General features: G+C 42.5%; 1 protein-coding gene across 1 annotated transcript; it reads right to left on the reverse strand.

Annotated features, from left to right (window-relative positions):
- Window positions 1–241: 241 nt before the first annotated feature.
- FGF2 (fibroblast growth factor 2) lies at window positions 242–24,789 on the reverse strand. The gene is made up of 3 exons (XM_048943112.1): window positions 24,577–24,789; window positions 6,216–6,319; window positions 242–427 (listed from the first exon to the last, which is right to left on the reverse strand). The coding sequence occupies exons 1-3, from the start codon at window positions 24,761–24,763 to the stop codon at window positions 242–244; spliced, it is 477 nt and encodes a 158-aa protein (XP_048799069.1). The 5' UTR covers window positions 24,764–24,789.

Here is a 24,789-nt window from a genome sequence, read left to right on the forward strand (position 1 = left end):
AAATAGAGGTGTTACTGATCCTGAAAAATAGATTCTCTACATAATTTTACCTCCACACACACTGGCACAATAGGTTTACAGAGCAGTATGAAGACAGGAAGAAACATTCATGTTTTAACCTTTCTGCAAAAGTAGCTGATATCAGCAAACAACAGCTTCTATTTTTACTAGTTTGGTGAGGAGCAAGAAACTCTGCCTCTTAAAGTGTAGTGTGGCATACGTTCAGAACCCACCCTGCAAATCAGCTTTTAGCAGACATTGGAAGAAAAAGGATAGCTTTCTGTCCAGGTCCAGTTTTTGGTCCGGGTTTGTACTGTCCAGTTCTTTTCAGTGCCACATACCAATCAGAGTACTTCCGTGACCGGTAAGTGTTATAGTTATTAGATTCCAAACGCTCAAAAAAGAAACATTCTTCTGTTGCACATTTCTGAAAGAGAAAAAGAAAGGGATTATTTGATACTTCATCACAACCCAGCACTTGGTCTGATTTACAGGACTAACTTATGATATTAACTTAGCAGTACTTTCAGATTTAAGAAATTTGTATGAAATGTTTCATGCTTAAAGAAAAATACAATTACTGTTAATGTAGTGTTTAAAACACCTACAAAAATTATTTTTAACTATGACTCATTAATTGTCTCTAATAAAGACAAAGCAGATTCTATCCCGGTTTTGCTTCTTTCTGTCTGAAATATAGTCAGGTGTAAGGAGAGCCATGTCTATCAGCACTGATTGACAGATCCCAACTCCCAGGTTGTGCATATTCATATTCACAGTATTTTCCTACAGTCACCAGAGAGAAGATGCTCAGCTGCACTAAGCTGCTTAGAAAGTTGAGCCTGCTTTAAGCAACAATGCAATGTAGTTCAATCCGCACATCTCTGCACTCAGTGGAAACCAATGCTCCCCAAGAGTGACCACGCTGAAGAGAAAGTATCTTAATTTTCTCATGATTCCATTCAGATCAGTGAGATCATTTAAGAAAATTCTTGCAATAGATGATGTTCAATTCACAAGTTTCCCTGGATGCCTGTTATGTCCCAGTGGAGAAAAAACATCGCTAATGGAATTGTGTCTGGTACTTAGAGCTATTGACAGTCAAGAGAAAGCAGGAAAGTTTAACTGCAGTTATCCCATAGCATATTCACAACAAGAAAAAAAAAAGATTATCCCTGTCAATCAATAATCTTGTTCCAGTAGCATAAATAGCACCAAATTTGCCTGCAGAACCTATACATTAAACAAGAAAAATACACTCAAATGAAAAGACGGATGAAGTTCAACACTGCAATTAACTTACTGGGGGAGGGAGAGCACGGTTATACATGTTTACCCTGAAAAAGAGTTTGGGATGCCTGGAGGAAGAAGGAAACATGCAAAAACTTGGAGAGAAAACAGGAGATGTAAGGAAATTTCCTATACAAGCAAGCAAATCTTAGCTACAGTCTTCTGGTAATATTCATTAATAGATAAAGTGGCTGTACAATCAATGAATCTACAGATGATATAGTATATCCAGGAGTTTGGCTGATGTAATTATCATACTAGAGCAGGAAAGAAGAACACTCATCTTACCCTGGGCTCACGTGGTAAACTCCAGTGGAGTGGATCTCCAGTAGGGATCCTTCCCCACTGGTAGTCAGCTCTTAAATGGGTCTAGGAGAGGTGGAGCCAGGCTCCACCCCTTCCTGCAGCACAGGTGAATTGCCTTCACCTGTGCTCCCGTGGCTGACTCATTGCTCGCCTCTGCAAGTGATTAATCAGAGGTTCAGGCCGTGACTCAGCAGCCCCATACACTAGCCAAACTAAACTATTTCAGACTAAAAAAAAAAGGTGAGTTGAAAGAACCAGACTTCACAGAGAACGCACAGAAACACACGAGTTCATTCCTTACACATGCCCAGTTTCTGCAGCTACAAGCAATTAAGTCATTCAAATGCAGTCTATAATAAAGTAATCCATCTCCAAACATATGTCTTCAAGTCTTGGCAATAAAAAAAATACAGCTCCTCCACTTCAGCCATTTTCAGAGAAGACTTTTGGTTTCTAAGGAAAAGAACTTAGGAAAAAAACCACCCATAATTAATTTATCATTTTCATAAATGACTAATGCTTTAATATTTGAAATAGCATTGACCAAATGAATTTTCATATGATTTATATTTTAAATAATCGTTCTGAAGAGTGATTATAATGTAACGCCTTTCAGCGTAGCAGTGGGAAAACAGATGCATTAACCAATGATTCAAGTCTGAAATGGATTACAGGCAGCCTTAAGAGGACACAGAAACAACGTAAGAAAGAACAGCGTTTGGGAACGGAACAGAACTTGGAGCCCAGTGTAGGTTAGTGCAGTGGAAACTGAAGCCCTGTGCTGGGCTCAGCCTCAGCTGCCACCAGCATGGGAAACCATCACAGTGAACCAAAGCAGGCACCAACAGGCTGGACACAAGTGAAAGACAACTTGGCACAAAAGCAACACAATCACAGTTCAAAGAAACACACTCCTCCTATTGGGCTTCCTCAAATTTTTCAGGTTTATGAAGAAAAATAGATTAAACTCCCCAGACACATTCATGCAACTTGTGGGTGTGATAAAAATAACCAAAAATAACCAAAAGTTGGCAGTAGAACATAAAAAAAAAAAAAAAGAAAAAAAGAAAAAAAAGAAAACCTATTCTTTAAGTTGACAAAGATTACTTAGAAAGGTGCCACATGGTTTGCTCTGAACACCGAAGTCCTCATTTCTGCACAAAGCTTAACTGATAAATATTCTTGTGCCACAATTCTAATCCCTGAGACCGAAGGGAAAAAATGTCCCTTCAGTCTAGCAGAGCCTGCCTGATCACAGCTCAACCACATCAACGTGATGGGCTGTACACTACTGGCAATTTATTTGTTGTGAAATAGGAAAGGCAGTCAAAAACAGTCGTTCCTTTCACAAGAAATATTGAGACGTTTCTTCATAAAATGAAATAATCAGAAACATTTGATTCCATAAAGTGAAAATACTTAATCAGCGTAATTAAATGAAACTAAAAAGTCAAAATAAAACACAGTAGCCATATTATAAGTGAAATGTTTTGATTCTGCCATTCAAAATCTGGTGGAGTTCTGAAAAAATATTTCTGAGAAAATATTCTTGGTTAAAAAAGCATTTTCCAAGGAAGGCTTTAGATTAGCTGTATCAATCACCAGCCATCTCTTCTACCAACCAGATCAGTAAACACCACCACTCTCCCACAACAACAGAAATCTGTTGGCAGAGGGCACACAGAGCTTAATGAAAAGCCACATCTAGATTTCAAGACAGGAATGCAGCCCACCACGCAAAGCATCACTGTAAGTAGTAAGATACTGGCTAAGCAAAAAGCCATTTTGCAAAAATCAAACTAGGCACAAACCACAAAGACACAAAGAACACAACTGGAAGAAAAGCGAGGCTGAATGATGATTTTCAAATGGATTTATGAAGCTGATAGTATGTTTATTAAACATTAGAAACTGATACTTGATAGTAATGAGAAAGAAGAAAGAAGACAGACATTAAGAAGTGTTTACATAAGACTATTACGCTTACCCAATGTCATAAGGGGCTGTAAGTCTTAAAATGTTTGTTTCACATAGCAGAAACCTGGCTCACACAACAAAGCAAGACGCAAGCACAGATAGGAGAGCCTGCAATTACAGAAGAGGCAAACACACCCAGGACAAAGAATAAACTATGTAAAGTGATGTTCAACTTAGTGTGCATCTGTGCAATACCAAAGAGATTCTTAATTGTGGTATCTCAAAAAAAACAGGTCCGGAAAGACGGGCATGCTCTTAGCTGTTGAATCACTTGGCAACATACCATACGTGCCTATGAACAAAACTGAACAGGGAAGGAACATGGGCCTAGGCTGGTTTACTGATGACTAAGAAGGTGATCAGACAAGGAAAAAATAAAATAAAATAAATAAATAAATGAAAAATTGAGAAAATAACCAGCAGTTTCACCACAGAAATTTGTGAAGGCCTCATAATGTTTAGGGGTTTAATGTTCTTCCTGAGAATAAATCTATCTTTCAAATTCTGTCATAATTGGAAAGTATGCTGTTAAAAACTAGTGATGGAAAAACACAGAATACTCGAATAAAGAATTCAACAGCTGCTTAGAAATTAAAGCTCAGCAGTATTTTTAAAGGAATACCCAAAGATCTCAGCAGATACAAATTCACATGCACTGATGAGATCACTTCAGCACAAAAATTTCCAGAACGCGCTCTTACAACGCTCCTGCTGAAACAACCCTCCTCAAACTGAAGAAGAAACGCTGGCAATTATGCACAGTTCCACGGACGTGTTTATAGGCAGAAAAGAGCAGTGGCACAACTGACAACTAACTCACAGAAATCCTCCTGGAAAACACAGCTTGTGCCTCAGAGAACAATTGCAGAACTGCAGAAATAGTCATTAGATGTGAAACACAGGCTGGCTGAAGAACAAAACCTTCTTAGAGCAAGGAGTTTTCTCCTATGAATAGCAAATCTGAAGGGTTGCAGGAAGCAGTGTTTGCAGCAAACATGATTCAAGTAAAAGCCATTTCCAAAACCGCTGTGCATAGCTGCAACAGAGGCACATCCTACAAAGGACACAGTCAAGATCCACTGTGCAACAGGAGGCTGGAAATCCCAAATACAAACACAGCCAACTGTTCGCAATTTTACAACTGATGCCAAACGTTTACTTTGACCATTCACTGCTGCTTAGGCTAAGGAGGGTAATTTGAACAGGAAGCAGAATGCCAGCACACCAGTACCACAGGAAATTCCCAATTATCCTTAATACAAGAATAGCACAGTAGACTACTATTCACATTTTCTTCAACTGATCTGTCAAAACATCCAAGTAAATAACACTGTAACTTGAAATGGGTTATTTAATTATATTCCCAGGCATAAACAGAACCTGTTTGGAGAAGCAAGAGATGGTGCGCTACGTGGTTGAGAAGCACACCAGGGCTCCCTGCACTCACAAAGCTGCTGAAATATTCCGTTTGCCTCTGGACTAATTTCACTGAGACTAATTTCACTTTCGCTTAGTGACTTCTGTAGCCCTTCGCATGGGCCTTTCACTAGCTGCAGTTCAGCTGGGGTTAGGAATTCACTTTATTATTAATACCTGTTCCCAGTGTTGTTAGCTGGGAACAACAGAATCCAAATGTGACTATTTTCAGGATACCAAAAGCATCACAGCTAGTTTAAAACTAAAATTCCAGTGGGGTGCTCCACAACGGTATTTCATTGGACATTACATTTAAAGATTGTTCGAATTCAAAGTTATGAACATGGACAAAAGATTTTTTTTCTTGCACAGGCTGCCCAGAGATCTATGAAAGCTCCACCCCTGGAGGTGCTCAAGGCCAGGCTGGATGGGGCCCTGGGCAGCCTGAGCTGGTGGGAGGCAACCAGCCCACAGCAGGGGGTTGGGACTAGATGGACTTTGAGGTCCTGTGCAACCCAAGCCATTCTGTGGTTCTACAATTTACAGCCTCTATTTAAGATTTAGGCCTTGGAGATCTCATTACCTTTCAGATTCTGCTAAGCAGATTGGCTTCAAAACACAGTTAAAAATTAATGCGATGGCAATAAAAAAGAACAGAGTTTAAATTAAAATTAGTGCTAACAAACTAGTTTTATTTATTTATTTATTTTTAATTCTATCATTATATTGACAAAAATGTTTTTCTTGCCAACTCACTAGCTTGGAAGTGTATGTACTCAAAAAAAAAAGAAAAAAAAAAAAAGAAAACAACTTGGTTCCCTACAAAAAGGAGAATGAGAAAGTAATACGCACAAGCTACTGCCAAAAACATCAAAGTTTTGTACGAGTTGGCTTTACCTTCTACTTTAAAAGGGTCTTTACCATCACTTATGTGAAAGGAAACTTAAGAGGAAAAAATTACTCTGGAGGAAAAAAAGGGAGAACATTTATACTTTTTCTTTGTTCGCATCGTTTCCTACCCCACACATTCATTCTGACTTCTCTCTCACAGACAGTGCCACTCCACTTAAATTCTTTAGCATGCACTGCTGTTGGTGAGTGAAGGCAGAAACCTCTCTCTTAATTGACACAAGTTTTTCTGAGCTGATTTCTCCCCAATACATCGCACAGACTGAAAAGAGGACCTAGCAATAAGATAGAGAGATACATTAAGAAATACTGCTTACCAGTGCCAGCAATCTGCCATCCTCCTTCATAGCCAGAAACCGGTTTGCACTTACACCTTTGATTGATACCACTCCTCTTTCTTCTGCTTGAAGCTGGAGTTTGACTGTGAACAACAGGAAAAAGTTATTACGAACTCGGCAACAGAAAGCTAAGTTATTCTCCTGTACACATTTCACATGGAAGCAATTCAAAACAAAACAACTCCTGAAGCAATACTTTATGGCCCTGTTAGCTGCTTACAGATAGGAATTTTTTAACATTCTTAGAGCTCTCTCTTAATGCTTATAGAACAGCAGCAGAGAGACTGTATGGTTAGGCTGCCAATGCTCAAACGTATGAGTATCTTCTCTGGTTAAGGCTTAGGACTATGCAGCACTGTACCTCTGTGGAAGCTGCTAAATACTCCACAGGTTCCCAGCAGACAGCACTGATGCACTTACAGCGTGACCTCCAGCAATTAAGCGAAAAGGAAAACGGCAAAAGTAGATGACTATAGCAAAGACACAAGAGACGGTGCTGTACAAATTAGGCACATGAAAGTGGATGCAATTCATTAAAAGAAACAACAACACCAGCAACCCTCTAAATAGTCATGATTTCTTGAAAGCCTGTAGGAACACAGGCACAGCATTTACCTACTGACAGTGAAACAGAACAAAGTCTGAACTGAGATTTCTGGTCATGAGCGAAACACAGTAGTTCACAAGCATTTCCCCCTTTACTTACAGCTTGTCTCAAGACATGAAGATAAGCATTTTTCTTTCCTTCTTCTTTTGCAATTCCTCACATCACCTCATTCAGAACAACCAATCGAGCCTTCAGTGGTTAAAACAACAGGACGCGGCCCAGGGAGTTTGCATATATGCTGCATTTCTACCGAACTCCAACAAGAGTATCTGCAATACGTTAACTCACAGCCCAGACTTTTCAGCCATTAGTACGTAGGACTGAGAATACAACCGTACAGAAAGTCCACTGAGCATCTTCTCAATGTCTCAGGTTTTTGAGACTCAAAAGAAATCTAAACACTGTGCTGGAGCTTCCTTTTTTCTGGAGAACTAGCAGAGGGAGAAACAGCAATGTGCACGTTGTCCTAAACCTCACACAAGGCACTATTTAATCCCAACCATTTCAAAACATCTCCCTCTGAAAGTTCAACTCTGATTGTTTAAAATGTCATTTGGAAACTACAGGCACTCTGGACTGCTTACAGCTTCACATGCAGTCTTCTCCCCCCTCTCTCCCTGCCTTCAAAGAATAACGAAGCCTTTACTTGGTTCTGCTTCACTGCGGGCGTGCCCGAGCAATACAACTTTATCTGATTTCTGCTAAAAACAAACAACCATCTCAGTAACACTTCCCCAAATCCCTATTTGCCCTCTGTTCTGGATGGCCACTCCTTCCAGACAAAACTGGACCTGCAAAGTCCGTTAGCACACAGAAGCAATCCCAGATTTTCCTGCACCGTGCTGTGCTTTCACTTACAGGGATTTTTAAGAGAATGGTATTTCCATGGAGAAAGCAAGAGCATTGCAACACAGCCATCCACAAAATAAGGAACAGCAGAGGAATAGTTTCTTGCCTTCCTGGGGTACTTGGAGAAAAAACACTTTTGCCAAAGAACTGCAGCAGCTAAAGAAAGAACAACCAGTGCACTGCAAGCTGCTATGGGTTACATGCCCATCAGGTGTTAGAGTAAAGGATGTGACTCATCTGGTGCGAGACTTATCGGTGTTTCCAAAAACCAACTGGACTGAAACTCTGTTTTCATTCCAGAAATTATTTTGGGAATTAGTAGGGGAAAAAAAAAGAAAGAAATAAAGAAAAAAACAACAACAAAAAAAATTATTTTGCATTTGAAAATGCAATAGAGAGAGATCTAACTGCGACAAAGCCCAGCAAGACGAAATGACAGCTACACGTGGAAGTACTCAGCAACAGACTTGCAGACAAAACAGTCTGGGTTTGCTGCTCAGAACCAGCATTTCCAGCTCATGTCCTGTATCATAAGACAGGTATTGCAGATTGGTGAGATGAGTCTGACAGGCGATATCAGTACACGAGTCTCATGCACCCCTCTGCTCTCATGAAGCGTTATCAGTTCTTCTATTTAAAGATGTATTAGAATTATACAGCTTCACCCTTTAACTCTCAGAATAAATGTTTGAAGCAACGGTAAGGTTTGCAGTGGAAGCATCTCCGAGGATTCTGAGGGTGGCTGCGGCTCATTTGACCTTCTGTTTTGAGGAAAAGATTTTCAGTCCAAATGGAAGACGTTTTTCTGCTTTTCTGAAGGAAAGGACTGAAAAAGTCCTAATAGTGAGAACGCAGGAACAGGGAACTTTTGGGATAACTGTCGCAAACTCTTTTTCAAGCACTCCACTGGATTTTATAAACGTGCTGGCAGATACTGTGTTCACACTGACTCCTCCAATTTTTATACAGATCGGAAGCCAAATTAATGCAAACGCTACTCTATAAAGAAGAAATGGTTTATTGTGGATTATGTGCCTGTTGCCATTTTACACAAATAAAAAAATATCAATAACCAAGATCTTTCCAAATCACTAATAGCCCAAGACTTCTAAGGAATACAGAAACCTCTGCTTTTGTAGGAAGACAGCTGAAATGCTGAATTTCACCCCAGATTCCAGTACCCAAAACACAGCCCTCCCTGCATTAGGCCAACAACAGAGCTGTGAGCAGCTTCCAGCAACATGCAACACCCAGCCTTTGGGGGAAGCTGGAGCACAGAGAAGTGCTCTGTGCAGGGACTGGGGGGAAAGGGACTTGTGAGGTGCACCCAAACATGCTTAACAAGGAACAGCTGTGTCAACCATCTGAAAAGCAAGGTGATGGGGTTTAGCTGAGCAGAACTTAACAGAATACTTGGCACTGCTGATCCATATCTTTTGTACCCCTTAAGTCACCAACAGCAACCGTTGAAATGTGAGCCATCATTTTAGGTGTATTCATAACATTTGTCTTTAGTGTATTTGAATCTCAAAACCATGAAAACCTTTGGACATGACACTGAATAATCATGAGACGTGACAGCAATCGCTCCACGCCTTAAAACCATGCTCACCAGCTGTTCCCCCTTGACAAAATGTAGGTCATTTAATCAAGAAGTTTGTAACCTAAGAAGGAAGCACAGAACATCGTCAAACAGCTAATTGTGAACCCGGGGGCCAAAAGGGTGTGTTTTCCCAGTTATTTTCACAGTCCTTTGGGAGGGCTCCTCCAGGACAGCACAATATATGTACGTGCTTCACTATTCACGTTCACTGAACACCCTTTGGTTTGTGGTGAATGCCACAAATGCGGTTTGGTAGCAACAAAGGACCCGGCACACTGAGCAAACATCATCGGGACTAAGGCTGCATCACCGCAAGGTTATAAAATATACAGCACTCCCATCCCAGTTGTAACCTACATGACCTTTACTATAAAGGAGCATTCACTACTGCTAATAAGACTTTCTCTTGCACTTCTCCCTAATAAAGTGAAATGTGATCACCTTCCCTTTGTTTACCAAGTAAGAGGAAATGAAGTGCAAGGCGGAAAAATTTCTTCTCATGCCACAGTAGAAACTCTCAGGAAGAAAGATAAAGTGGTATCTTTGGGAAGATACAAGAAGAGATGACTAGAAGAAAGATAAAGTTAAGGCACTGAACTGTAATTAGAAGATGAATTTGAAGCCCTCTTCTGCAGCAGCCTTCTCACACTTGAAGATAGGATTGCAGAAGTATCCTAAATAAAGCCCTCTTCTGAGCAGTTTCCTTGTTCCTGTGCTGTGCACGATCACAAAACTTTGACCTGGACAAAGGAATTGGTTCACAAACCACAACATACAGCTTTAACAACATGACTGCAGCAGGCATATGCAACCTGCATATACTGCAGTGTTGAGTTCCCAGAAGGAAAGAGTGCTACGGTACTAGATGTAGAAGGGTGACAATCTCAAATCCACATTAAAATAATAATAGATATTAATTGCCCTTGGGACAGAATGTATCAAGCAAATTTTTTAACCAGAATGTTGGTGTGGTTTTGTTTTGTTTTTGTTTTTTTTAAATAATAAATACATGCTTTTGTTCCTTTGTTTAAAAAAAAAAAAAAATTAAAATAACTGGCCCAAAAGCAAGAAGCACTGAAAGCGTTCCAGGGAAAAGAAATGCAATATAAAAAAAAAAAAAAGCACATGACAGACAAGCCTCCTTTTGCTCACCCTGCAGGGGACATCTGGAGATTCCTTCACACTACTCTCCTGGCAGCCCTGTTCCCTAACTACTGTGCTGCAATAAGCCCAGGGGCAAAGTACCCCAGCTGGGCCACCAACCCTCCATAATCAACTTGCCCTTGCAAGCAAAAACTGAATTTGATTTTTACATGGGAATCCTTTTGCAGAATTTCAGAGAAACTCACAGTAACAGAATGAAAAAGAAATCCCCAGATCTTGTACGTCTGCAAAATTTACAAGTCTGTTTGTCATTTTCTTGAACTAAAAAATGCTTTCACAGAGGACTCTATCCAAATTCTTTCCCCAGCTACTAATTAAGAGCAGTGCATCCCACCTCCAAAGTGTGGGAATTCTACATCTTTTTGGCAGCTGAGCTGAGAAAGCTCTGGTCCCCATGCAGATACGCACTGCACACCAACAGCACTGACTGCAGCACTGTGCTCCTGCCCTGCAGCCAGCAAAGCCCTGCAGGCACTCATGGCACTGCTGGCCTGTGCATAACAGACTGCAGTTACAGCACTGATGTGACCATCCCTCTCGCACAGGATACACGGCCAGGGCAAATCTACAGGTTAAACTTGCCAGTGTGTTTGAGAAAGAACGATAAATGGGCATTTATTTCACCATTAGGAGAGGCACCTCTAAGAATGTGAAAATTGAAAAGTGATATTCAATAGCACTGTAGCTGGCAAGGTTTCTATCAGATCTCTGTTACCTACTGCATCTTTCCCACGCTTTCTTTGAGAGCTCAAAAAAAAGTATTTCCAGCTCAGTTTTGCGTACTCCAGTAGAGGAAAGAATTTTATGGCCAAGTAGCACAACGCAGACAGAGCAGACGCCTGCAGACGTGGAGAATGCAGAAACTCTGTATGATTTCCAGAAGGTCTTCTACTGACCTGAGCGCCAGAACTGAAGAGTTACATGCACAGAGAAAACTTCAAGGTCCTCTTACAGCTCTCCCAGCCCAGCAAAGGTTTCGTATGGGCCCAAACCAAATAATACTACGCTGACTTAAATCATCCCAAATGGTTTTATCATTCTGCATCGTAAAGGGTTCAGCCAAAAGCCTCTTAGAAAATGGGCTTATTTAGAAGATCTTGTCAAAATCTAGAAACGAAATGTTTTAGGATGAGAGAGCTACAGGTTTTGCCTGGGGCAGCAGCTGTGTGCAAGGGCATGCACTGCGATTTCACTCACAGCAGCCATGCCATGGTATCACAAAGGAGGTGGGAAAGCAAGGGTCAGACTGAGGAAAAAAAGTGACAAAAACACATGAAGAAAAAAAAAAAAAAAGATGTAAAGAGCAAGCTGCAATGGAGAAAAGGCAGGGCAAGCATGCTATACCTGAAGTCACTGCACTGCAGCACAAGGAAGTGGGATTTGAGATGTATGAGTGGAGTCACGTCTCCTTTTTCCTACTCCTGCACAAGGATGTAGGAAATTTACCTACTACATAAAAAATCCTAAAGCAAGTACATGCCATGGGCATATACACTTGGGTACACTTGCACAACAAAGGAATCAGGGATAAAGGCTTGAACTACAATTGCACTACAGCTGACTTAGTGAAAATCACTACAAGTGGATCTCAGTACAGACACAGCCATGCTTTCACGGGATTCAGGTCAGGCCCTGCCAACTGCAGCCTCCTGCTCAGGGCCCGTCACCCCACAATGAAAATCCCACCACCCAATCTCATCGCAGTCAGTCACCCAAGCTAAACCTGAGCTTTCTAGGGCTCACCAAGGCTCACCAGAATGCCTTGCAGCTACACCTACTGCTGTTTGAGACAGACCACTGCCCCCCCCCCACACACAAGCAGGTTTCAACTCTGCAGGGTCTTCCTTGCACTGAAACATTGCTTCCAGGGCTGAAGCTGGTGGTCTCAATGTCCACTGCCAGCACACACAGCTCTGCGTTTTCCCACTTATCTCTCTTTCTCTCACACTTAAGACAGTGACTCTTCACGACTGTAACACCATCATTAAATCCCTGCAGGAATGTGATGGGAAATAGATTTTACCAAGAGGAACTCGGGCCCCAAGCACTGCCCAACTCCAATATTCATGTTGTGAACATCTCAACAGCAAATGCAGAGTGCTCGGACACAGCAAATAACAGAGCAGCTTACAGACTCTGGAAAAAGAGGAAGAACTTGATACTACTTCAGGCCTTTTGCACTAATATACAGCTGCTTTATTATAACTGGAAAGGTCATTAGTCAAACACCTTGGTTTACAAGAAAGGAGAGTTTCTGTACCCTCGAAAGCCCCAGGCTGCACGTCCCTGGATCAATGACTGTGTTACTGCAGCCTCTGCTACGGAAAAGAGAAATCCAAGCCAAAGGCTCAGGGCCCATCTCCAACATATTTGCAGAGGCCCTGTAAGGAAAACCCTTCCACGAGGCCCCCGAATGACACTGATGCAGAGCTGCTACGCCAGCTCCACGCTGGTTGTGCTCTGCAGCTCCATGCCTGCAGAAAATAGCAGGGCAGCAACACTCCACAGCCTTGCTGCTACGGAGGCAGAACAACTCCAGAGGGAGTAAAAAAATCAGAAATGTGAAGTTCAGAAAAAAAAAAAAGGGGGGGGGGGGGGGATGAAAATAAAAATTGATATTTTGCTAAACGTAACACCCTCAGAGTTCCCACTCCTGCACACTGTGTGGCTGAAGCTGACAATTCCTTCGCGCTCGGGGCAACTCCTATTCCCAGCCAGGTGTCCAGCAGGACACAGTTGGCTGCAATTGCTCCACAATGCACACACCAAACCTCCCAACCCTGAGGGCTGGCTCAAAAATAGACGTGCATGCACACACACACACTAACACCTCAGCTTTGGCATTCCCCAAGAACTGCCTTGTGGGCCAGAGATGCCTACTGAACCCGATCTCTAGCAATCAGAAACATCTTGGGCTGTATTTCTCCTATACGTAGCATACTCATGCCTTCTACTGACAAACTCTGCACCCAAGGTACCTCCAGTCCTGAAACTGCAAATGGGAAAACAGCACTTTGCTTGCTTTCTGCTTGCCCGTTGAAAATAACAGTGCCATCGGCAGAAATACACGCTGCCCAAACCCCAGAACACACGTGCAGGGTGGGCAGGAGGGACACAGACAAAAAGCAGCAAGCAGGCCCCAGCAAAAGAGGTGGTCATTTCATAAACAAAAACCACGGAACAGCAACAACAACAACAATAATCAAGCAAATGAAGTGCCACACTAAGAAACAGTGAGTCACGCTCCCATACAAAGGCACATTTCTTTGCTTTTGCATGACAGCATTCAAAGTGTATCTTTTTCCTTTCTGCCAGCCAGAGGCATAAAACCACTTGCAGACAGACCTAAGGTCTTTGAAACGTAAACATCCACAACAAAAATACACACTTCTGCAATACAAGCACTTTGAAAGTTCCGGCTGCACTTAAGGTTCAACGTGAGGTGCTGTGCACAGTAACAAGGAGTGGGGCCAGCTACCAGCTGACTAAGCCAGCCTTACAGCCATTCATTGGCTTTGGGGGCTTTAGTCAAAGTACAAGAAACACTGACTGTAATGAAAATCATTTCCCTATTTAGCTTCTCCCTTTGCTGTAAGTTGTATCTTAATTCCAGTGCCTACAAACGTCCAGCCCCACCCAATGTACACCTATCACCTCAGCAGTCCTCTTCAGGGAACACCGATTACTGACTGCAGAGCATCCTCAGATGCTCCCCATACACTGGATGGTACAGAAGTTGTTTCAGAATAACATAATGTGCACTCTCTCTAGCTAAAGCCAGGCTCAGCCCTCCTTGCCTATGTGCCTGCGTGTAAGATGCGCACAGTGGCACTTCTCCACTGCATGCAGCTTGCACCAACTGCACCATCAAACTTCACAGAGTGCTTTGAAAGTTGAAAGCACAGCAGCTGCTGTGTTCTGCTTACAAAACACAACCTGGGTATTTCATACTGCTGAGTCAAGTACAGAGCAATTGCTCGGCATTACATGAGGATATGAAGTGCCAGACACTACAAATACACCTTCCTATACAACATTTCTAAATCCCTGCTTGCATGCCAGCCCCCTGGTCACTGCAGAGGAACTAAATGCATCGTTCTGTTAAGAGGACAGAACCAGCAGGAAAATTCACCAGTAATTAATAGAGCTCCTTGGTAAAACTGAGTGCCAGTGACAAAGCCCAGTCTCTAAGTGTCAGTAACTTCACCCAATAACTTGATTTACAGCCGTATTTGAGGGCTTCATTAACAGAACCATGAATGCACATACACACATGGTTCTTCAGACTTGTCCCGCCTGATCTGTTTTACTGAGAGTAAAGTAATCCTTCACATTTCCTCCAACTGCTTTCACTTAGTATTCCCAACAATAAGTGGTAAAATAACCACTTTCCATTCTTCAGCTTTAAAACAAAGCTGCTGCAGCAATCCAGCCATAACATAATGCCACTGGCTGATGATAGAATTATCATTTGCAACTTGCAGAATTTAGGCTCTTCACATTTATTGCATATTCTCTGGTGTCTTACAGCTATGAACTGTTTTTCATTTGCAGAAAAATCAACACGCATAGAAGCAGGAACAAGGCAAAGCACACTCTGAAGATAAAAAAGTAAAATGTGTTACATTTAAACAGTATGTTTTAGTACAGTAACTACAGGAGAGTATGGTGCTGTAGAGATATTGGAGCACGCAGAGAACAGAGTCAGAGGAAAGGACAAGCCAGCACAGCAGCGGTGTGAGATTGTTAGCCCACAGATACAGCCAGCCTGGAGTCTGTAGGTGAAGAGGAAGAGCTGGACTTCAGGAGAGCCTGAAATACAGTGGTAACAGGGGAGCTGTGTCAGGCATGCAGGGTGCTAGAGGGGCATGGGAAGAAGAAATAACAGAGAGCTGCTGAGTAGAGATGATTGCTCAAGATCTCACCAAAAGGTTGAGACGGTGACAATGACAGTTTTGCACTTTTCAAATTTTCAGTACCAACAATAAAAGAGCTGATCAGAATCAATCACTAAGCCTTTAATAAATACTTATGCAAAGGCAATTTAAAGCAATCAAAATCCATACGCATGCACACAGCATTTCACTGGTGCCAGTTTACTGCAAGGACAATGCAAAGTCAACATTAAGCCCAGAGACTTACTTCATCCTCCGTGTATTTTATCCCCTTCCATCAGGCCATGTATCCACCCTGCGCTGACATTTAAATAACGCACCCACAGGGGAGCAGCACAGGCTGCACACAGTGAGGCCAGCAAAGGACAGCAGCTGTCAATCACTGCCAACTCACAACAGCCAACTGGAATCGTCACTAACAGCCCGACTTTGCTCGAATGCAGCCTTGCTCCCAAATAACGGGTTGTTCTTTGTATGAAACCAAATTCCCTAAATCCAAGAAAACGTGTAGCGTGGTTTCAGATCTTCCTCCAAGTGCTTAGGTAACACTCCTAGCTTTATCAGCCCCACTGCTGACTGGGAGGAGGCAGATGGCACACACAGTAGGACTCAGCCTGTGCTGGGGAGCCAACGACTGGGGTCTGCAGGGCCACGTGGAAAGCGATCAGGACAGTTTTGTATATCTCTGCAGATTTTATGAATCCTGCATTTCTAAGGACATGAGCACCGTGGGCCTTTCTTCCTCAATTTTCCTGTATCAACTACATTAGTATCAGTAAAACATACCAGTAAAACAGTATCAGTAAAACCACCAAGTGAATCTTTCACATCTGCATATTCAGAGACAAGGGCAGATGGACATTTAACTGTTAATCTCAGTTGCTCCACCAAACCTAGAGAAATCCAATGAATGGAATAGCTCTCCTACTTCACCCCACCAGAAACTGCTCTGCCCAACAAGTCTGTGTAGCAGGATACCCTAAGAGACAAGCAAACAGAGATGCCAGCCTCTCTCCATAAACATTCCACATACGCTGCATTCACTGCTTCTCCACGCTAAAATATGCACTCCTTTCTATATCCATCTCTCCTGGTATAGGTATCAACAGCACCCAGGGAAATACTGCACAAAACTACTCTCCAGGTGCAATCACCTACATCCAGAGTCAGAACAAGTCTTCCCCCAAGCTGCTAACCATGCTAACACTCATTGTAATATAGTCCTAAAATTACCATTCTAACCTGTGATGAACTATAGGTGACAACTGCATGGACTGCATCAGAAGTGTACCATGTAGTCAGTGTAAAATGACCTCCACCCAACTACATAGACACCATCTCATTTATTTATTCTCTCCAAGCCATCCATCAAGCAGGATACTGCACCTTGTCCTGCACTGTAACACATGAAACGGCTCAGGTCATGGCAAAAGATGGGCTGTGACACCAGAGCACCAGCTGCTGCTGAAACAGGAATGCTCCTGCCTGTCCCACACACCCAGCTGCACACTATCATCACCTCCCTCACACCAACTCTGGCACTTTCTGTGACATCCTGGGGAACCAACTCAATGCAATAAATCAAACAAAAACTAATGCAGTGGAAAGGACTGAGAGAACAAACACATTTCTGCCAATTCAGCAAAAGAAACTATCTGGCCCTTTTGTGAACTCAGGGCTAGAAGTAATGCCAACTACAGCACAGCTGAAACTGGGTGGGGGGAAAGAGTAAAAGAGACCACCCCTTTTAGCAGCAGAGACTTGTTAGGTCAGCTGAAGCATCTAGCCAAAGGATTTTGGTCAGTCAGCACAGCAGGTACTGTTCAAATACAACACTGAAGTAGTCAGAAAAGAAAAAAAAAAAAAGAAGAAATGAAGGGGGAATTTGGATAGACCAGCAGACTTGAGTACTTATTCCCCAGTATCTAGAAGCATCAAGAAATACTACTGCCTGCCAAAAACATAGTGCTGGTCCCACCAGGTACAACTGTCGTTTCCCCAAAAGAGGGATACCAAGCACAGGCTGAGCTGCTGTGCCACCTAATTCCAGAGTCTCATGTATTTTGCCGGTACACTTCAAAGTGGTAAGGATATTCTTCATCAGGAAAAGACAGTCACAGAGCTACAGCACATCCAGAATAGCAGCAGAACTACTAATTAAACACAGACGCAGAAATGTTTCCAGATGGACAACAAGCAGGCTGGGGATCGGACTGGGTCACCTTGAGAGAAGGAACACCATACAGTATTTCATAGCCATGAGCATCAGGATTTTGCAGTGTACAAATTCCAGGTGGAATCCTAGTGACTACTGTTTTATGAGATCTGCTGAAGTCTCATCACAACAGGCAAGCTACAAGCTCCACAGTACGAGATCATTACTTGACATCATATCATAACTACTGATGACTATAGAGTCTAGCTCCTAGTTTGCCCTTTCTCCTTTGAATCACTCAAGACAAGTGGTTTCAAGCTCTAAAAGTCAAACATGAGTGATAATCTATATACAGGATCACTCAACCAGAAGTGTACAGTGGTAGTTTGTGTAAGACGACCTCCACCCAACTTTGTAGACATCATCTCATTTATACTCTCGGACAAGCATATCAGCGTCCAGTCAAATTCTGACCCTACCCTGAGGAAACAAAACAAATACATAAGATGATAATCCTGAAATGGCATCAGCACTCCAGACAGTCACCCTTTAAATATTTTTATGGAAAAGCCAGGAGGGAGAAGAAGCAGACAAGAACTCTGGTTTACCCATATATTACCACAAAATACATTTTTGAAAATGACAAATAAAAGAGAGCTGCTTTAATTTGAAGTTCATGGTCTTGAGAGAAATTACTGAAGTTACTCATTTTCAAACAGAATTTAGATGTAATCTCACTACAGACTTTTGGGCTTCAAAAGTCATGCCATAAATATTTCGAATACTGCTTAGTAAGGATACCCAATTCAAAGATCATGTGCAAGTATTCTTTTTCAGGAATGGAAACTTAAGCATTCTCAGGATTTTTTTTTTTTTCTTTTTGAATTAAATTATATTAAGGTTACATAGTTCATACTAGTTTTAGTAGATAATTACATTAACCATGCTGCCACTGACAGCCAAACAGCTCCACTGTTTCCAGGGTCACATATCAGTAGCACAACTGATCACTTCCCTCGTACTTTAAAACAACATACGACGGCCAGTGATCTGAGAATCATGCTCCCAACCATGACAAAAAATTGTAATAATCAGAATACGAACTCAGTCTTCTTCTGAACAAATCAAGTTATGGATGAATTTAGCAGCTTTAGTTCTAATTGCTTAAACAAAGGAGGAAACACCAGAAAGTATCTTCCTACGGAATAAAAAGGAAGAAAAAAGAGAACAAATTTGTAGCTCAGGGAAAAGCAGCTCGGTCAAAAAACGAGTTTCACTTTAGCATATTAACAACATTAAAAGGTACAGAAACCACTGGAAAATTATAATTTTAAACTGCTTGCCACGTATAATAAACTGAGGGAGATGAGTAGCTTACAAAAAAAAAGAAGTCCATGAAAAGATTAGGTTTAATTAATTAGTCTCTTGACCTGAATTTTAAAATATAATTAAATAGAATTCTGGCCCTAAACTGCACGTCCCTCTCTTTCAGAGAACACAGCAGGTATGTGCATTCTGTGCAAAGTGAGAAAGAGACGAGGGTATTATTCTAGGATTTCCTCGTGACTGTTAATTCTACTGTCCAAACCAGATCTTCACCCATACCTGATCATTCAGCAGCCTGTGCCCTTAACACTGCTCTTGCTTTTATTATGGAATGGAAGATGAACTTAACATCTTTTTAAAACCTTTTGCAATATAACATCAAGCGTGTATTAAAGGGGGGGGGGGGGGGAGGGAAGAGAGAGAAAAAGGAAAAACCCACAGCTTTAATTAACTTCAATTTAGATTCTTTGTCTATCCAAAGAAATTGTATATTAAAAAAAAAAACAAAAAAAACAACACAACACACCATATATTACTAAAAAGTTTAAAATGCTTTTAAACTTAACTCTGCCACAAGATAAACTTTTTCTCATGACCAGCTGCACAGTTTTCAGACATTTATTAGCAGCTGCCAGATCTGATTTGCTTGATGAGCAATTCCAGAATACACGGCTCCATTTTATCAAGATCAAAAATATCCAGAAGTCTTCATCACATCTTCACCAAACATTAGATTTGTGTCGCTGCAGAGTTTTACTGAAAGACTTAATATACCCAAATAATGGGATCACAGAGAATTTTCACAAGAATTTGCATTTCTGTGACTGTCTCCATAATTTGGCCATATGCTGTAAAAATATTAAATATTATCTGTATTTACCATTCAGGTATGTTGGACATGAGCTGGACTTGCTTTTTTCGCTGTGAAGATGAATATTTAAGTACCATATGAGCATTCCTGATCTATGAAGCCTGTTAAAACACTGATGGGCTAAATCCTGCCCTCTAGTGTACCTGTGGACAGCTGTGCCCTGAGAATCTTCCACTCCTCCACCAGTCTTATCCGCACGAAGCAGAAAGCAGGTGGGAGATGGGACAATTCACATCTCTCATTTGCCTCCCTTCACCTTCAGAGAGCCCCCACTGCTCAGCTACACACCTCTGTGGCAGGTAAGATGCACTAAAATCAGAGTATGAGGATTAGCATGCATGATAACAGAACAGTGAATACCCACCCCTTAGCAGCACACTTGCCCCAGTGTGCCCAGCTAACATAGGCAGTCTGCCTCTCAATTACTTTACCTTACGGGACCCTGCAGGAAACACGACAGTATTTCTATGACAAAGTAAGCCAAAGACAGACATAAAGCACATTCTCAGCTTTTTTTTTTTCTCTTTTTTTTTTTTTTTCCTTCATGAGAGCTATGGTACCCCATTCCTAAAAACCAGCTACATCCAGGAAGAATTTCTGTATGGATCACGTTGCAAAGAATCAGTATTTGACAACAGCTGAGGTCTGTGCAGTAGATCAAAGGTGATGCCAAATGAATCCGCTTCCAGAAAAACTTCAGTAGAAACAAAAAATTCTGACATTTTGTGCCAGATTTCCAATAAATAAATAGATAATTAAATAATCAATCTCTCATTTATTGTTAGGATTTGGAATAGGATGCCCTGTTAACAGTTCTGGCCACATCAATGGGAAACTAAAATGGGAGACGAGACGATCTGAGTCCTAAATAACTTGCACACCTAGTTACGCAAAACTAAGCATTGGGTGTGGAACGGTTACACTGAAACACTTCTTGACATTCACCAAAGTCTCTGTTTCTGACAATGACAGCTAGCTTTCTTTCATTACCATGATTTTGCAAAATTTTACCTTCTTGACAAAGCTGGTAAGCCCTAAAGTCAGTACATACTTGAACATATTCATTCAAAAACTTTTAGAGCATAATCATTTAGATATTGCACATGATACAAATAAAACTCAGAAGTACTTATGAAAGGAACTTTCTTAAGAAGAAATTTTCCTGGACCAATATTACCCTACTTTACATTTCCCTGAGATATTTCTTGAAAGGCAGCCAGTTACTGAGCAAAAAGAAGGTATTTCAGACATCCGCAGGGTTGATGGAGCTCACACTATTGACTCCCTTCCGAGTGACAGACTGGAGTCTCATCACTTTGTTAACAAGTGGACAAAAGTGACAGAAGTGGCTCTGGTTCCTCAGATGTCTTGTTTTATGCCCATCATGAAATAGAGCAGCTTGAAAAGTTATGGAAATATACAAATGCCAACCATTCCTCAGTGAGGGAAACTGAAGGGAAAACAGCTGTGCTGTTAGACATTTTCTAAAACGTATGGATACACATTCCTTTTCCATTCCCCTTGCTTTTCCCTTTCACCAGCACTGTAGTCTCTTTGAGACAAAAAACTCCGGAGAGTTTCTGGAAGCCCTTCTAAAAAGACTGGGATCTTTGTACTTTTCTGCAACATAAACCAAAAGTTGTTGATCAACAACAAGACGTGGTTTTTTGTTTTGCTTTAAGAAACAAAACTCTAAGAAAGCCTCTTCTGTTTTTTGTTTGTCTGAAATGCACCTCTTGCAGGGGGGGGGGAAAAAAAATAAAACAAAAGCTCAACAGCAATCCCTAGGGTATGTCCAAAGGGGTACTTTGCTGATGTCAATGCGTACACGCATCAGATGTGGCAATATCAGCAATCTCAGATGTATTGTCCAGCTTTTTCACTATGTGAATCATAAGAGTCCACTCCTCCAGCACACAGGGCATGAACTTCCATTCCTTCATTCCACTGACGACACAATTATGAATAAACCAACATGAATGGGATGAGTGTGAAACAATCAAAACTCCTGACATCAAGACATAAACCAGACCATATACTTCTAACAAGCCGCCATTAGTGCTTAAGGCAGAACAGAGGAGGCAAAAGTAGTACATGAATAATGGAAATTTGTTTATAGCTTAAGTATTAAACTTTGGTCTGAAACATACAAAGAGAGCCATTCACCTTCTAAAATACAACACTTCCTTCAAAAGTGAAAATGAGAATGTAATAATCAAATGCTATTCTGTATAATTAGAATCATAAGATATCCCAAGTTGGAAAGGACCCATGGGGATCATCACATTCAACTCCTGGTTCCACACAGGACCAACCGAAAAATAAAAATCATAAGAACAGCAGTTCCCCCAATGACCACTCCTAGCTGTCCTGTAGTTATCCTAATCCAAATTCTCTGCAGCCATAATATTTCTTTTTTCAAAGCTGTCTTATAAAACCTTTTATTTAATCCAATAAAACCTTCAGTGCTGGAGGTGCGCATTTTCTTTGTTAATTTTTGAAGTCTTTTCACACTGTCCAAGATTTATGGCACTTCTTTGCCAGCCGTCACGCCAACGTGACCCGCCAGGCATGCCACAGGATTTCAGAGGCACTTCCCTTGAGCAGCACTCACCAGGTCAGAGTTTAACACTGCTCATAGCTGCACTGAGTGACATATTTATAACGAAGATGGCAGAGATGTGACCCACGTAATGTCACAGCAACACGCCTCACTGATGCTTTGAGCGTTGACTTCTCCCTTTTCTCTGCTTCTGAGAACTGAGGTCTTCCAAGAAAAAAAAAAAAAAAAGCTGTCTGATAGCAAGAAGAGGAGGGAGTCATCAGACTCAGAGCAAGTGCACAGCCTCACACCAGGGAAAGAGGGAGCAGCCTACGGAGAGTGGGCTCACCACATAATGCCCTCATCCCAGCCCATCACCTATACCACAGATCCTAAAGAGGAAAACAGCCTTCCAAGGGGAGTGCACAGAATGGAATCAGTACAGCAGTATCAACACTGGAAAGCCTTTCACCTGTAATTCACTGGTAGGAAAGCAGCATGAGAAGTCAGTTAAACAATTCTACTATTAATAAGGCTTAACAGGAAACACAGAACTAGAATTACTGAGCCAGAACATTCAAAAATTGAAAAAAAAAGAAGGAGCAACAAGGGCAAGCCCTACCACAAACAAGAAGGACAGCGTTTGGGGCAGCCTGGTCCAGCCCGGTGAGCACAGAGCAGCATGCAGACTCACAGCCCTTTTCAACACACAAGGCTGAAATGCCATGTGAGGCGAGGACCCAAGAGCAGCATCCGAGACCTGCCTACAGCATCCAATACACCCGAGTTGTCTTTTCCCTCCATGTCGCATTTTCAGCAAATCCCCAGAGCTACTTCTAGGCATAAGATTACCTGTTTTATAAACAAATTACACTTATTTCCTGTAAGAATTTCCACATTTCCCAAATACAAAAGGCTACAGAAGACAGTGCATTACTGTACTCGTTCCAGCACAGACCTGATGCTGTGCAGTCACTGGCCAGTATGCACGCAGAGCAGGTCTTTGGCTGGTAGGTGGTAAACCAGCACCATGCTTAAGGCACAGACCTTTGAGAAGCCCAGGCTCTATGATTTACCCTGTTGTTCTGGCAGCAAACGTCTTTTATTACTGCTCATGCAACACTGGGCATATCTCCCTTTAAAACTGTTTCTGAGAAAGAGAGAAATGCAAACGTACCAGATGCAGCCCAAAAGCTTCTTAGCTTTTTCTGGGAGCGTCAGTTGGACTAATAAACTTTCCCTACACACATCCTGTTAAACAAGCATCTTTACCCCATCTGATGCCAAACATTTCTACCAAAGGATCATGAAGTTGCACACACTCAGAGCGAAGTCCAACCTGGCAACACTGTTATTTGTGAACAGACTGTTGCAATGCTTCTTTGGAACTCCAAGAGGATTTTTTTGCAGATGGTGAAGGTCCTAAACCAGAACAGAATAAGAAGAATGAGAGCTTTTTGTCACTTGTGTGCCCACACACTGCTCTCATCTCCATTGCTCAGGCCTTGCTCCCACCTGTGCAACTGTCACTGGGAGGGCACCTTGGAACCAGGCAAAGGATTACAGTAACACATTTCACCAGTTTGCTGCACCAAGGCTCTGCAGGTAAGGCACTGCCTGCTCAGGGCGCTCATGCTATGTAACAACTGTGCTCAGATTGTCAACCTGACAGCTAAGCAGCAACAACTGGTACCTGCTGCAAGGAAACAGACATTTCACAGACCTGAAGCCACATGAACAAAACCTGAGGGCTGACAGCTTACAGAATGCTCTGAGGTGTGAAGGAAGGATCAGACACAGAGCACTGGTCTTAAGAGCAGCCCAAGCCCCGCCAGCAGCCTGCTCTGCCCGTTCAGGGTCTCCTCAGGACAGACTGCTGCTGCAGAACCACAGGATGCGGCTGCACCTTGTGTGCCCTTACCACATTCAATCATAAATCACACCATCCACAGTTTTCAGCCAGTGATATGCTCTGACCACTACAAGACCTGTTTCCTTAATCTACACCTCTGTTCCCAACTACTGTAATAAGAGAATAAGAACGCCTCTATTTGTGAGAGCATACACCAGAAAAACACCAGCTTCTTTCACCCTATGGTCAGCTGGCCCAAAGAGCCAGTAGCTAAGCACCCACTTGAGGGCCACGCAAACTAGTTTTGACACCTTTGGGCGCATCGGCAAACCCCGCGCACCTGGCGAGCCCTGGGGCACAGTGGAAAGAAGACGGGGAGGCTGAGAACAGCCGACCCGCGACACGGCAGCAGTGCCCGTGCAGCTCCGGGCACCGACCGACACGCGGCACGGGCAGGGACCGGCCGGGCCACTCACTGTGCGGATCGCTCTTCTCGCGGACGCCGTCCACCCTGCCGTCGGGGTTGATGCGCAGGAAGAAGCCGCCGTTCTTGCAGTAGAGCCGCTTGGGGTCCTTGAAGTGCCCGGGGGGAAAGGCGCCGCCACCCCCGTCGTCGGGCAGCGCCGGCAGCGTGGTGATGCTCCCCGCCGCCCCCGCCGCCATGCGCCGGGCCCCGGTGGCTCCCCGCC

This window comes from Lagopus muta, chromosome 4, assembly GCF_023343835.1.
Source record: "Lagopus muta isolate bLagMut1 chromosome 4, bLagMut1 primary, whole genome shotgun sequence".
Lineage (NCBI taxonomy): Eukaryota > Metazoa > Chordata > Aves > Galliformes > Phasianidae > Lagopus > Lagopus muta.

What these genes read in the sequence shown, in the direction of transcription:
- FGF2 (XM_048943112.1), bottom strand. Translation starts at nt 24,763, where the DNA reads ATGGCGGCGGGGGCGGCGGGGAGCATCACCACGCTGCCGGCGCTGCCC. An exon ending in CGAGAAGAGCGATCCGCACA is followed by an intron (nt 6,320 to 24,576) that starts GTGAGTGGCCCG and finishes TGTTGTTCACAG; the next exon opens with TCAAACTCCAGCTTCAAGCA. An exon ending in ATGGCAGATTGCTGGCACTG is followed by an intron (nt 428 to 6,215) that starts GTAAGCAGTATT and finishes TTTCTCTTTCAG; the next exon opens with AAATGTGCAACAGAAGAATG.